The 14,346-nt window shown below is 52.1% G+C and overlaps 1 protein-coding gene across 1 annotated transcript in view; it reads right to left on the reverse strand.

Moving 5' to 3' along the window:
* Positions 1-355: 355 nt before the first annotated feature.
* Positions 356-14,346, reverse strand: part of GNB1L (guanine nucleotide binding protein (G protein), beta polypeptide 1-like) — a 53,023-nt gene continuing 39,032 nt past the window's right edge. Inside the window, exons 7-8 of the mRNA XM_006890507.1 lie at positions 13,526-13,741; positions 356-607 (exon numbers count right to left, since the gene is read on the reverse strand). Coding sequence (XP_006890569.1) covers positions 356-607; positions 13,526-13,741 — 468 coding nt within the window. The remainder of the gene's footprint in view (positions 608-13,525; positions 13,742-14,346) is intronic.

Genomic DNA, 14,346 nt, shown 5'->3' on the forward strand with positions numbered 1-14,346 from the left:
GACACACACAAATTTAAAAAATTTTTTAAAAGACACTTTATTTATTGCAAAATACACGTAGGTTGGCAATGCTGCCAGTCATGAACAAATGACTCTTACCAAGGTTACAAATGTCCAGAAGTCGGGCTCTGTTACTCTCTCCAGAACATGGATGATGGACATCATGAGAGAGACATGAACTTGATTAAACTGGGAATTCTGGGAATATCTCACAAATGGACAGCACTCTATGACTTGCTGGTCCCCGGGGGGGTCCTTGAGGTTCTGCTTTTCACAAGACCACGTCAATGTCAAAGTGCAGAAAGGTTCCATCCCGCCCGAAAGGCACCATGAGCTGGACACCCAGGCAAGTGGGTCACGTGCTTGGGTAGAGTGACCAGACACTGATGCGCTGGTCCCCAGACCCCGCGGCCAGCAAGCCGTCATTGGCGAAGGCCACACAGTGGACAGACGCCGTGTGGAAGTCCAGCACAGCCAGTGGCTTCATCGTCCTCCAGTGGAAGAGGCGGACACGGTGGTCCCAGCCTGCTGTCGCCAGGAGCTTGCGATCGAGCCGGAGTGTGACGTCAGCTACGCCAGGATTGGTGAGCTCCTGAGTTCTGCACACCTAGGAGATTGAAGGCATCGGGGAGGAGCATTAGGTGACATAATCTTCAGCCTGTCACATAGGTGCTTACCCGTGAATGGCCCCGAGGCTTGGCTGCCAGGCACCAGGAAATACACGCAGGCTTGCCATGACAGCTACACACTCCCGTCTCCTCAGAGCCAGGGCAGGAAGCAGCGTGAGCTGTGTCCGTGACCAAACCCTTGGGTTATGAGAGAGAAGACAAGCGCTTTCCCATGAGGGCTGCTGACACCCAAGAGAGCTGCTACTGCTGCAGTGAGGGGGTCCCTGCCAGGAAGGGCTGGTTCTGAGAAGGATTTTCCTCCCGCCTTGAGCCAGCACAGGAGCTGAGGAATCCCCATCACTCAGGAGGAAAGACTGTGAATGGGCTGCACGCTGGGGCCCCCTGGCACGGGAAAACATCGTGTGCCGGGATTTTGGTGGGAGCCTCCCCTGGCAGCCAGAAGGCAACACAGAGTCAGCACTTCTCCCTTCCAGAAAGCACAGGGGCACGAGAAGTGCAACTCCATCTTTAAGAAGATGCAGAGACACAATACACAACGCACCAGAAGACAAAAGAAGTCCACACTCCATCTTTAAACAGCAACCCTAGAAGATGCGGTCACAAAAAGGAGGTGCCAAGTCCACCTTCCCTGGCTGGGGGATAAATCCATCACCCTTTTTGCAGAAGCCTCTCTAGGCCTGATGTGGCTTGAGAAGAGGGGTGAGACCCTGGCTCAGGAGTCAGCAGTCTGTTTGCTGGTCTCCCTGGTGGCTGAAAGCTCACACACAGTCCTGGGTCGATAAAGCTGAGCTGCTTCTCGTGCTAACTCTCTCTAACAGGTGCCTCCTTCTGCAACAAGGGAGCTCATCGTTATTGCCTCCGAGGCTAAGGCGATTCTTGGTTTTACAAATTTGTCTCATGCACGGCAGAGCATTTAGCATCTCTGTCCCCAGGCACTAAAGGACAGAGGCACTCTGCAATCATTAATGAAACCCCATACCACTCTCAAGTGAGAATCACTCACCTCTACAAAGATAATGCAGGCAGAAGGGGAGAGAAAAGAATTGGAAAAAGGGAGGAAGAAACAGGAACAGGAAAAGCCAAAGCAACTCAGAACATTTTGACCATGAATCAGCAAAACAAAACAGAATGAACTGCTCACCTCTATAGAACAAGAGGCCAAAGCAGCAAAACAGAGATCACACGAACTTTGGCAAAGCTCAGAAAAGAGGCAGAAGGGAGGGGACCAATGCAAAGAAATCAAGGTGAGGAAGGATGAAAAGAGTGAACAAAATGAAACAGAAATGAAGAGTTAAAGCGGACTGAAGAGATTACAGACATGAAAGACAGACAGAGAGGGCTCTAATATTCACCAACACAGCAGAACCAATTTGAAGTTCTAGAAGCTCAAGTTTTACGATCAAAGTTCAAAGCCAGGTGACAGAATATTCAACGTTAAAATATTAAGTTAGGAAAGTTGTTAGACTTATTCATAAAGTGCTTTCAGGAGCCAGACAAAAAAAAAAAAGACGAAGTCAATTATGAGAGTGAACTTGAGGCTGCATTTAACGAGTGTTTCACAGCCACGTTTTTTTTTTTGCCAGAAGACAGTGGAGTGATGCCCACAAAGACGGAGAAGGGAAGCCTGGCCCAAGCAAGATTTTGTGTCCAGCCAAACTGTCACTCCAGTGTAAAAACAATAGACAAACATTTTCGAACATGTAAAAACTCAAAGGATATTGCTCCCATAAGCTATTCTTAGAAGACTAGAAGATTAACTCCTGTCTTAGAAGAGATAACTAGAGAACTATAGCAAATACTCTGGCAAACAGCACTGAATTTACTTACCTGTGGGATTAAGTCTAAAACAATATGGGGATTATGGCTATAGAACCGGTTATGTAACTAAGAGAAACACGGGAGAGTAACAAGAGAGATAGGGATGGTGTTTGAAATGCATGCATTTTTCTCATTTTTTTGTAATTTGGGGCCAAAGGATATAATAGTGAATGTCATACTTCATGAGAGATTATCTGACTCTCCACTATCAGAAATGACAAGAGACAGAGACAGCATTATTTCCTTTTCCTCTCTTACCTAGTTCAGGAACCCTGGTTTATTAGTATTTTACCTTGTGATTTTGCAAAAAGTAACAAAAGCATGAATATACTCAACACACAGTTATGACCAGATGCTAAAGCGAAATTGAAGCTTGTGTTTTACAGAAGAGACACAGGGAGCCTGGGCTGTGCAAGCGATGCTGTTGTCGTTAGGTGCCGTCGAGTCAAGTGTGACTCAGGTGACATCTGTCCAGCCTGTGCCATCCTCACCGTAACTCACACACTCAAGCCACTCCGGTCACTGTGCCGCTCTGTCTCACTGAGGGACTTGCTTCCTTTTGCTCACCCTTCCTGCATGATGTCCAAGGAATGACTTCCCCTAACAACATCCACAGAGTATGTGAGACAAAACATAAGCAGTGTGGTTGTAAGGTGCCCTCGAGTTGAGTACGACTCATAGCAACCCTATAAACAATAGATCTGAACACTGTCTCATCCTGCGCCACCCTCACACTTTGTAATATATTAGAGCCCACTGCAGCAGTTGCCGCGTCAATCCACCAGGTCGAGAGTCTTCCTCTGCTTCGCTGACCCTCGACCTTTCCAAGCATCATGTCCTTCTCCAAAGAATAGCCTGCCCTAGTAACACGCCTGAAGTGTGTGAGACGAAGCCCCATCATCCTTGTCTCCACAGAGCACTCTGGCTGCACCCTCTCCAAGACATATTTGTTTGTTCTTTTGGCCGCCCATGGGATGTTCAGTGCTCTTCTCCAACACCACAGCTCAAAGGTGTCAATTCTTCTTCTGTCATCCTTATTCACTGTCCAGCTCTCAGATGCATAGCAAGTGATCACAAAGACCATGGCCTGAATCCGACACATCTTAGTCCTCAAACTGACGTCATTACTCCTCAATAATTTGGAGAGGTCCCTAACTACAGACTTTCCCAGTCTTCTCATTTCCTGACTGCTGATAGCAAGGGTGGTAATTGTGGATCCAAGTGAGATGAAGCTGTTGACAGTTTCAATCTTTTCTCCATCCATCATGATGTTGCCGGTGGGTCCAGTGGTGAGAATCTTTGTTTTCCCGACATTAAGATGCAATCCATACCGAAGGCTGCATTCCTTGATCTTCTGCAACAAGTGCTTCAAGTCCTCCTCACTTTCAGCAAGCAAGGTTGTATCATCTGCATAATGCAGGTTATTGGTGAGTCCCCCTCTGATCCTGATGCCATATTCCTCTTCATAGAGCCTAGTTTCTCAAGCAGTTTGCTCAGCATACACATTGAATAGGTATAGAGAGAGACTACAACCCTAACACATGCCTTTTTTTGTGTGTGTTAATTTTTTAAATTAATTTTAATGAAAGCTTACAGAGATTTAGGCTTTCCAGCCATTCATTGATACACTTTTCTCCCTGCCCACCACCTCCTCCCAATTCACTCTTCTCCTTGAAAAGATAAACTCTTTCATTGTTATACAATTCCTTCCCCCTAAGTCCACTCCACTATGCAGCCTTCACTCTGGACTTCTGTCATGACAAGACTACTTATTCATATATCCCTTTTAAACAGTTCTCTCCCTCATCTGTTTCAATGTGGTATACATCATTCCTCCCCTCCTTCTCTGTCTTCCCTCAACCCTGATGTCGGTCCGTTTTACAACAGTGGTCCTATGCAATATTTGTCCTTTTGTGACTGAGATACTTCACTCAGCATAATGTCCTCCAGGGTCACCTATTTTCATAGTATTTCATGAGTTCCTTGTTTTTCAGTGCTGCATAGTATTCCACTATGTGAATATACCACAGCTTCTCTATCCATTCGTTTGTTGATGGGCACTTGGGTTGTTTCCAGCTCTTTGCTATTGTGAACAAAGCCGCTATAAACATGGGTGTGTATCACACTCCTTTCTTAATTTTAAACCACGTAGTGTTCCTTTGTTCTGTTCACACAACAGCCTCTTGGTCTAGGTATAGGTTTTCCATGAGCACAATTAAGTGTTCTGGGACTCCCATTCTTCTCAAAGTTAGCCATAACTTGTTATGAACCACATAGTTAAATGTCTCTGCAGAGTCAATAAAGCAAAAATAGACATTCTGGTATTTACTTTCAGCCAGGATCCATCTGACATCAGCATTGATAACCCTGGTGCCATGGCTTCTTCTAAATCTTGCTTGAACTTCTGGCAGTTCCCTATCTTTGTATGCCTTCGGGATTGCAGTGCAGCGTCTTGCCACTAGGTCACCGGAGATCCCTTGCTAAATAACTCTTTATGAATTGAACACTGTATCATGGTTCAGCATTTGACATGTCTTCACTCACTCGTCACCGCTCAGTCGGAACTGACTCATAACTGATTCTTTATGGGATTTCAAAGGCTGTAAATGGCACTGGAGGAAACTGCCCACCTTTCCTTTGCAAAGTAGCTAGTGGATTAGAACCACCCGCAAGTTAGCGCTGCAATCCAAAGGTGCATGGTTCGAATCCACCAGATGCTCCGCTGGAGAAAGAGGGTAACCTCCTCCTGTGCCAGTCGGATCCGATTCGACGGTACACACAAGAAAAAACAGTTATTAGCATTGGATCAGTAAACAATAGATTGATGATTTATAAAGCAAAAACAATAGCGAAGTTATAAGGAAGAGATTTGAGAAGGTAATAGTGTTGGACACTACCACCACCAACAGCATAGAAAAAGAGAGAGCGAGCAGTCGGCCTAACAGACAGAAAGCCATGCTCCCAAGCCAAAGGTGGGTGATTCTACTCTGCGGCCCTCAGACCTGCCTTTAACTGTTTTTGGTGAAACATTCTTCTAGGTCGTGTAACCCTGGTCTGTCCACTTGCTGTACAGAGGTAACTCGTGGTTGCTGTGAAGCCGAATACTGTTACCCACGGTGGACAGTGTTTGGTGAAGCTCCCCGATTAAAACAAGCTTGGAAGCAGGAGTGGCATCCACTTCCACAATAGCTTGCCTCTGGAAACCCTATGAACCTGGAGAAAGGACAAAAGTTATACAGGAAGTATCCAGGACTTCGTTCACAGGGTCGCTATGAGTCGCCTGTGACTTGACGGCACTTAACAACAACGATAGTGTTGGAAGTCCAGCTGGTCCTACTGCAAAGAGGGGGAAAATCCAAGAGCAGCTGAGATGCTGAAAAGACTTCATTTAAGGAATAAGGATCCTGGGTGAAGGTAAAGCCTACTTTAAATTCACTGCAGCAAAGCATAAAACATAAAAGTTCCAGATTTTCAGGGTGAATAGCCAGGAATCCAACTGCCTACTGAATAAAAACACTCACTCTTTTGAGAAAAAGATCAGAATCCAGAGTCTCTGCCATTGGCAAAGTCTAATGGTAGAGAGTTGCACAGTCAACACAGAGGCAAGTGGTTTGAATCTATCAGCTGCTCCGTGGAACAGAGAAAGACAATCTCCTCCTATGCAATTTGTTGTTGTTGTTATGTGCTGTAAAGTCCACTATGACTCACAGCCCCCCTAGGCACACGAGCTTTGAACCCGGCCCTGAGCCAATCTCACTGCCTCCAACACAGCTACTCCCATTACCTTTGTTACTGGGTCAGTCCATCTCATCCAAGATCTCCCTCTTCTGTGCTGTCCCTCTACCCTTCCAAGCATGATGTCCTTCTCAAGGACTGGTTCCTCCTGGCAACATGCGTCAAGTATGTGAGACGGAGCTTCAAAATCCTTGCCTCTAAGGAACAACTTGGTTTCACCTTCTCCAGGACAGACCTTTTGTTTATTCTCTTGGCAGTCCATGGTATGTCCAATGCTCTTCTCCAGCACAACTCAAAGGCATCAATTCTTCTGTCATCCCTAGACATTGACCAGCTCTCTGACACACAGCAAGTAACTGTAAAGACCATGATCAGGCGCACCTTAGTCTCTAGATTGACATCTTTGCTCTTCAATACTCTGGAGAAGTCCCTGACTGGGGATTTCTTGACTGCTGATGCCAGGAGTGTTGACTGTAGAACCAAATAAGCTGAAGCTGGTAACAATCTCAATCTCTTCTCCATCTAGCGTGATGCTGCCAATTGGCTTAGTTGTGAGAATCTTTGTCTTCTTGATGTTGAGTTTATGAGTTGGTTCCGACTCAATGGTATAGAGCAACAATAGTAACACATAAACAGCAGAATTCTTTCACATGCAAAGATACTATATGGCCCATAGTCACGTGGGGGCGGGGCCGGGGGAGCTCTGAAGAGCAACTAACCCCAACGAGGCAGCTATCAGTTACGCATCTCAGAAAAGATGGTAAAGTAGCTATTTAAACGGGTTAAAAGAGTTAAAAAATATGAGAATGTAATGAGATTGGAACTCACATACACTGCTGGTGGGACTGTAAAATGGTGCAACCACTCTTTCGTTTTTTCTTTTAATCGAGATTTTATTATAAGCTTATAAAGAACTTGGGTTTCCATTCATTCATTTTTGCACATTTTCCTCCCAAGTTGTCTTTTTCTTTAAAAAAAAAGTTCTTTCAGGGGAGCTCTGGTGGCCTAGTGGTAAGGAGCTGCAACTACAATCCCAGAGGCGCATGGCTCTGCCAGGGAAGGAGGGGCAATCTCCTCCTGTACCAGTCAGATCTGATTTGACGGTACATGCACACAAAAATAATAAAATAAAAAAAAATAAAAATTTAAAAAAAAAGTTCTTTCATTGTTACACAGTGCCCCCTCCCTCAGACCACTTTACTATGCAGCTCTTAGTCTGGACTCTTGTCACACCAATAATACCTGCTCATATATTCCTTTTACACAGTTCTCTCCCTTGTCTATTTCAACCACTCTTAAAGGCAGTTTTGTATTTCCTTAAAATATTGTAAACAGCAATGAATGAATGGAAATCCAAAATATCTGTAAATGTTCATTAAAATTATTAAAATTAAAAAAAATTAAAAAATATTGAAAACAGGGGGAGCTCTGGTGGTCTAGTGGTAAAATGCTGTACTGCAATCCCGAAGGCACGTGGTTCAAGGCCACCAGCTGCATCGCAGAAGGATGGGCAATCTCCCCCTGAGAGATTAAGAGTCTCTGAAAACCGGCCAGAGGGTCAGCTACGGGTCGGTTCCGACTCTATAGTACACACACCACCACCACAACACTGAAAACAAAGTACCATTTGATCCTGGTGTTCTAATGCTAGGGACAGCCCCCACCTGGGCCCTGCCTAAGCCTGGGAGGTGAGGCCACTGACCAGAAGTACTCTTACATGCTGGCACGTTGACCAGAAATATTACTCATTCTTGATCAGGTGTTGTGGCTTCTCAGGGAAAACCCTGGGGAGGGGGTGTTTCCTGGTTCCCTCCAACCACTCATCTCACTGCTCGCTTGCTCTGCAGCGGCCTCTGGCTGCCAACTCTCAGCCCCACTGCTGGTCCGAAAGACAAATATCGGGTCTTCGCCGTCTGCACACGCTGTCTTAGGCACAGGGACGATGCGGTCCTTATTGGGTCCCTGTCCCAGTCACCAGAGACAACTTCCTCACTTCCCCGATGCCTTTGTTCAGATCCCTGTTATCACAGCCTGCCCATTTGGTCCCTCTGTCGCCATACCCTACTTTCTTTTAATTTGGTGCCTCGGATCATCCGTTCTGTCTGTCCTCTCCTCTTCTAGAATGTTCCACACAGTCAGGAATGCTCGGTTTCCTGTTGTTTCCTTATGCCTGCATTGTTGCTGTGTCCCATTGAGTTGGAGCCAACTCACAGCTAATCCTTCAGCGAGTTTTCAGAGGCAGTTGATCCCACAGGAGGAGGCTGCCCATCCTCGCTGGCACGGGGTCAATTCGGACTCAGCCCTCCTCCGTGGGCTCCCAAGATGGCAAATCCTCATGGGAGGAGACTGCCCATCATTCCCCCTTGGAGCTGCTGGAAGATTTGAACCGTGAGACACAGCCTGCTGGTTAGCGGGGCCCAACTTACCTCGGACTCTGTCACCACAGCCCCTTGCAGAGAGCAGGACTTGTTCTTTAAGTGGGTGAACACAAGACCTCAATGCTACCACAAGTAACACCGAAAATGAACTCCTGACGTCTTCTGCACCTGGTAAACGCATCCCGAGCGGAGTCAGGGAGGCATATGGCAGCACGGGGGGATACGTGTAACTCACTTCAGACAGCGGAATTGCCGACTTTGTGGGGCACACCTTGAAGTCAGGAAGAAAGAGGCGGCGGCACCGGAGAGGCGCTCGGTGGGGGATGTGAGAAGCGGGTGCACGTGGGGGACGCAGGCCTCCCCTAACCCTGACCAGATGCCCAGCCTTGCTCAGCCAGTTCCGCAGACTGCACACACACGCAAGTCCTGCAAGTCCCTGCCAAGCTCCGTGGGCTGGTCGCGGAGGTGCTGACACAGGTGTGCATGCAGCCCCTAACCAAGACAGCCGTCGGGGAGCCCTTGACCCTGCAGTCCACCTGGGACCCTGTTACACAGCACAGGGACACCGTGACAGCTGAGGCTGACAGTGTGGGGTGCTGTGAAGCTGCTCCCCCTAATGCTGGGCCGAGCAGGGGGACTTCTGTAGCTCTTCACTGTGTCTCTGCAGACTCAGAAGACGGGCACACAGGCGCGGAGGAGGTAGCTAGCAGGTGACAGGGCCCGAGCCAGCTTCCTCTTGGACAAGCCCTGTGTTCGACACACATACCTCCCATGTTGGGGTCATCCTCTGTGAAGAAGCCTCGGTGCCTCAAAGGTTTGGTTGCACATGCAAGCAGATATGCGTCTGCTGGGTTTGCAGGGACCCAGATCCATTCCTCAGACTCAAATGGAGTTATGTCCAGTGAGGGACATGGTGCCACGGAACACTTGCAGCCCTTTGACCTCTTGAATGTCACACCCCTCCTGAATGTGTCAGTGGTGGAGAGGGCCTTGGAGGTGCACGCAGTGCATCTCAGTGGGATTCGCTCGGGGGCTTGGCACAGGCCACCTGCTTGGCCTTCTGTGTTTGTGTGACACTAATATTGGGGTAATCTCCAGCGAACAGAGCTGGCTCAAGCTCACGTCCAGCTGCTGCTCCCCCTAATGCTGGGCCGAGGAGGGAGACTTCTGTAGCTCTTCTCTGTGTCTTTGCAGACTCAGAAGACGGGCACACAGGCGCAGAGGAGGTAGCTAGCAGGTGACAGGGCCCAAGCCAGCTTCCTCTTGGACAAGCCCTGTGTTTGACACACATACCTCCCATGTTGGGGTCATCCTCTGTGAAGAAGCCTCGGTGCCTCAAAGGTTTGGCTGCACTGATGGGTTGGCGGAGGGCAGGCAGAGCTGGCCTGGGAAAAGGAATGCTGGCCTCTGCACCCCAGTCTCACGCCCTACTCCCAACACAGGCTCACCTCTGGCAGGGAACCAGGAGGCAGGGGCTCTTCACTTTAAGACTTTATCCTGGGGGGATAAATGATGCCCACCAGCGAGGCAGCGCTGTGCTGGGCTCCAGCCACCCCTGGGCATGGGTTCTCTCCTGAATGCAGGCTGCAACTTGTGCGGCACATGGAGGGCTGAGCAGACCCGGAGTGCTGCCCCGTGGAAGGTGCCAGGCTTGTCTCAGGCTGCATGCAGCCCTGCACCGCTAAGCGCCGGGCGGAGCGGGGAGTGGAGAAGGGAGCAGGCAGACAGCGCTGGCTCCTGCTCTGCAGATGGGAACTGGGCCCAGGATGCAGGCCGTGCGCGCGCGTGCGCGCACGGGTCACGGAAGGAGCAAGAGCTGCAAACAGCGTGGTCAGCCCACCTCCCCGCCCAGGGCTGATTGAGACGGGGAGCCTCATTACTGTTTAAAGGCCTAAAAATACCACGGACTATAAATCAGGGGGTTCTTTAAGGCTTGCGGGCACTGCCCCAAGTGTTTGGGGAAGGAGTCTGCTCACCACCTGGGTCTGACGACAGCTGACGCCGGATCCTGGTGAGCGTGCAGAGAGACCTGGTACCGAGCGCGCAGTCCTCCTGAGCACCGGCTTTGTCCCGAGCTGGTGGTGCCCTCAGCGGGTGGCCAGGGCCCTGTGCCCCTTAAGTCCCCGAATGCCAGCTTGGTATGGACACGGGCTCCCCGGGAAAGATCTCTGGCCACTGAGTGGCTCTCACGAGGCATGACCTCAGGTACCAGGAATGCACCGAGCGGCGAGGGACGCCATCTGGTTCCGATTACCCGCACTCTGGCGCGGAGAAACCTCATCTGCATCTCGGCCCCGGCGCTTGCCTGGGAGATTGATTTGGGCTCATTAGAGACGGCAGGGAGAGGACACGAGGTGAGGCCATCTGCCCACGTGGCTCACGAGCCCGAGGCAGAGGCTGCCCCAGAACACGGCCGGGCTGGCAGACAGCGGTACCCAGGGCCAGCGGAGCAGCGGCTCACATCTGACGGCTTGTGGCCACCTCAGTGGACAAAAGACACTCTCTGATCTGCAACGGTATGTGATGCTTCGCTGGACGGCCCTCCACAGACGGCAGGACACATGGCTGCCCTCCTAGAAGGCGCTCTGCAAATGGCAAGAGTGCATGGCTCCCTCCCCCGAGGACAGGTGGTCTGGAAATGGCCAGGGTACACAGCCGTCTTGCTGGACCGACATTCTGTGAACCATGGGGGCGTGCAATCACCTCACCAAACTCTGTGAACAGTGAGGGCGTGTGGTCACCACACCTGCTCCCAGGTGTCCAAGATGCATCCGGAGACTCGCCTGGGCATCTTGTAGCCCGAAGGACTTCCTTTCTCAAGGCCTGGGCTTTTCAGAAGCAGAGACTCTCCTGGGGTCAGCAGGCCGGCTTTGAAGGTGACATGGAGAGAGGATGCCAGCCTCACCCCTGTGCAGCTCCATGGGAGGGCGGGTGGGCAGGCGGCTGTTCCTACCTGCCCGCGGGCTCAGCCCACTCTTGAAAGCCTTCTCCTCCTTTGATGTGGACGGCTGTCGGCGGAGGCCCCCTGCTGAGCCCCTCGCCACACATCATGCCAACCACTTCCATTCGGCGAGGCCTGGTTCCCCCTTCTGCTTTGACTTTTGAATTCATTAATACCCTTCTGCTTTGACTTTTCAATTCATCAATACAATAAACCCAGCTCGAGACTGGAACGCACCCCATAAATTTAAGTCTTAACGTCCCACAGCTGTTTCCTGAGCAGACCAGGCAGATCTGGGACGGCCAGCAAGAGGGACCCTGGGTGCTGGGAAGCCTGGGAAGCCCAGGGTCCCCGCCGGGAGCGTGGTGAGGACAGGTGCATTGGGTCGGGTTCCTAGTTCACGCCACAGTAGGCCCAGACACCCCCCCCCCAACAGAAGAAAAATGGGTGTCACCTGCCCTCTACTGGAATCAAAGAGCAAAGGGAGGGATCTGGTGTGAAAGTGGACATGCCATGAAGGTCCAGCTCTTAGAGAGGTTCAGCCTCCAGCACACGGAAGTCCCCATCACCCGGGGGAAGTGGACACACTGCTGCCCAGGTCAGTGTCCGCCAGGCCTCAGCCACCCCTCCGGACAGGTTGGCCCTTCCCAGCACAGGGCTGGGCCCCAGGGCTTCTATGCACCAGGTCAGGTCAGAACAAGAAGACTCTCCCATTTCACCAGTGCAGAGCTGGCCTGGAAGGGGAGAGGTGGTCCTAGGGAGGCACACAGGACTGGGCCTGCCTCGTCCTTACGCCCCCGTGGGTCTCTCCTTCCCCTGGTGTGGCCGCCTCACACGCCCCTCCTCCAGTGTCCTGCGATGCTCACCTCCCACTCTCTCAGGTCCTTGCCCAGAGACGGTGTCCTGCAGGGCAAGGCAGGCCAGCTTCACTCCAGGGCCACAGCCCTCACACTGCTCTTATGCCCCTTTCTCCCAGGGGGTGCCTAGTGACCCGCATATGCCAAGTAAGGGGACGCCTCTTGGCCTCTCTCACCACCAGCACCAATGCCCCAGGCACTGGTGACTTTAACCTTCTGGCCCCTGAAGCTCCCTGGGCCATGCCTTCAGCCTGGCTGTCCTTGTCATTCCTTCCCTTTGCTGTCCTGCCAGCGTCCCATTCCTTCGAACATGCCTTGGTTTTCACCCACGCCCACTTGCCCCACGACCCTGCCCAGTGCTTCTGGGGCTCTGAGTGCAGCCTGTCAGGACATGTGGGAAGGATGGCCTCTCCCAGAGACCCAGAAAGATGTGGTGGGAGGCCTGAACTGCCCCTAAAAGGGCAGTGCCAAGGGGTGTGGACACCAGGAAGCATATGGGGGGGGGGTCCACGGCACAAGTGTCTCCCATAATTTCGCTTGCCTCTGCCGGGAGCCAGCTGGGGCACAGCCTGTACCCCCACCCCAGCACATCTTTTGGAAGGATGGTCATCTTGCCCTTCTGGGGAGCCCTAGCTAACACCCCAGAAGCCAGTATGTGCACTGGCCATACCCCACCCCTCCCCTGTGGGCTGTTCTCCACATCAGGACACCACAGGGTGGGGGTGGGGGTCACCCCGTGCTGAGCACTGGTGGAGCTCACGGCCCCAGCGTCCTTCACGCTGCCTGAGACCTGAAGGAGGGGGCTCCACTCTGTCCCAGACCCCCACCACCCAGGTTGGGACTCCGCGGGGGCTTTCCACATTGGCCTTTCATTTTTTATTAATTTGCCTAATTCCTCTGAGCCTTCCCAAGTGGGCTGCTTCCTACTCTGGGGCTCTACACGCCTTTTCTTGAGATGGACAAGACGTGCCTGCTGGTAACCCAAGAGCTGAGGGAAACCCAAGCCATGTGACCGCTCCCGCAGCCCCGAGGACCGGCCGGCCCGCCGCCCGCTGTGATTGATTAGCCCGGGATCTGCAACAACTCCTCTTCATGCCTAAATATTTTTTCAGCCTATCAGACTGTTAGTGCAAAGCAGGATAAATGACACCGGGTCCGTGCACTGACCTTCAGGGCCTGCTGCTCATCCAGGCTCCAGACAGCCAGCGCCTTCTCCGCCGAGCCCGAGACGCCCCGGGCCTTCTGGGAGTCAAAGTCAAGGGCCAGGGCCGGCTCCGTGTGGCAGGCGACACGGCTGCACACCTTCCTCTCGGAGACATCCCACAGGACCACAGATCCATCCTCATAGCCGGCCAGCAGGTGTGGGCGGGGGCTGGAGGCGGCCTGCCAGGAAGAGTGGGGGTGTCAGATGAACCCTGAGGGGCGTGGGCTCACCCCCAAGATGGGCACTTCTCTGGCCCCTTAAGGAGCAGCGCAAAAGCTTCCCCCTCGACGGGGACCTGAGAGGACTGAATTGGGGGCAGAGTCACAGCTCAGTGTCTTGAGCTTCCCGGGTGGGGGGGGGCACTGCAGGGGTGCTGCTCCACCCTGGTGTCCCCCAGCTCCCCACACACAGCTCCAAGCCTCACAGCCCCTTCTGGCCCAGCCAGTCATCTGTCTTGAAGCGCCAGGCGAGGGGGGCAAAAAACATCGCGAGCCCTATTGCCATGAAAAATGAAATCCCTGTGCTTTGTCAATGTCGCCGCGGCAGCTCCCCACCCCCAGCGGCCCCCGCAAGTGGCCGCGGTGTGAAAGGGTGTGCGGTGTGCGCAGCGTTCCCGGCGGCTCTGAGCTATTGTGATGGATGAGGGTCGGGTCAGGGGGCTCGGCACCCTGAGAGGACGTCTCCTCCACTGCAGCCTCTGAAATAACTCTGATAGAGGCACTGCACAGCACTGGGTCACGCCACGCACCAGGGCGGCTGCCCCCCACCCCGAGCCCCAGGGTGC

The sequence above is a fragment of the Elephantulus edwardii genome, unplaced genomic scaffold, assembly GCF_000299155.1.
Source record: "Elephantulus edwardii isolate Elephantulus edwardi_28Jun2011 unplaced genomic scaffold, EleEdw1.0 scaffold00089, whole genome shotgun sequence".
NCBI lineage: Eukaryota > Metazoa > Chordata > Mammalia > Macroscelidea > Macroscelididae > Elephantulus > Elephantulus edwardii.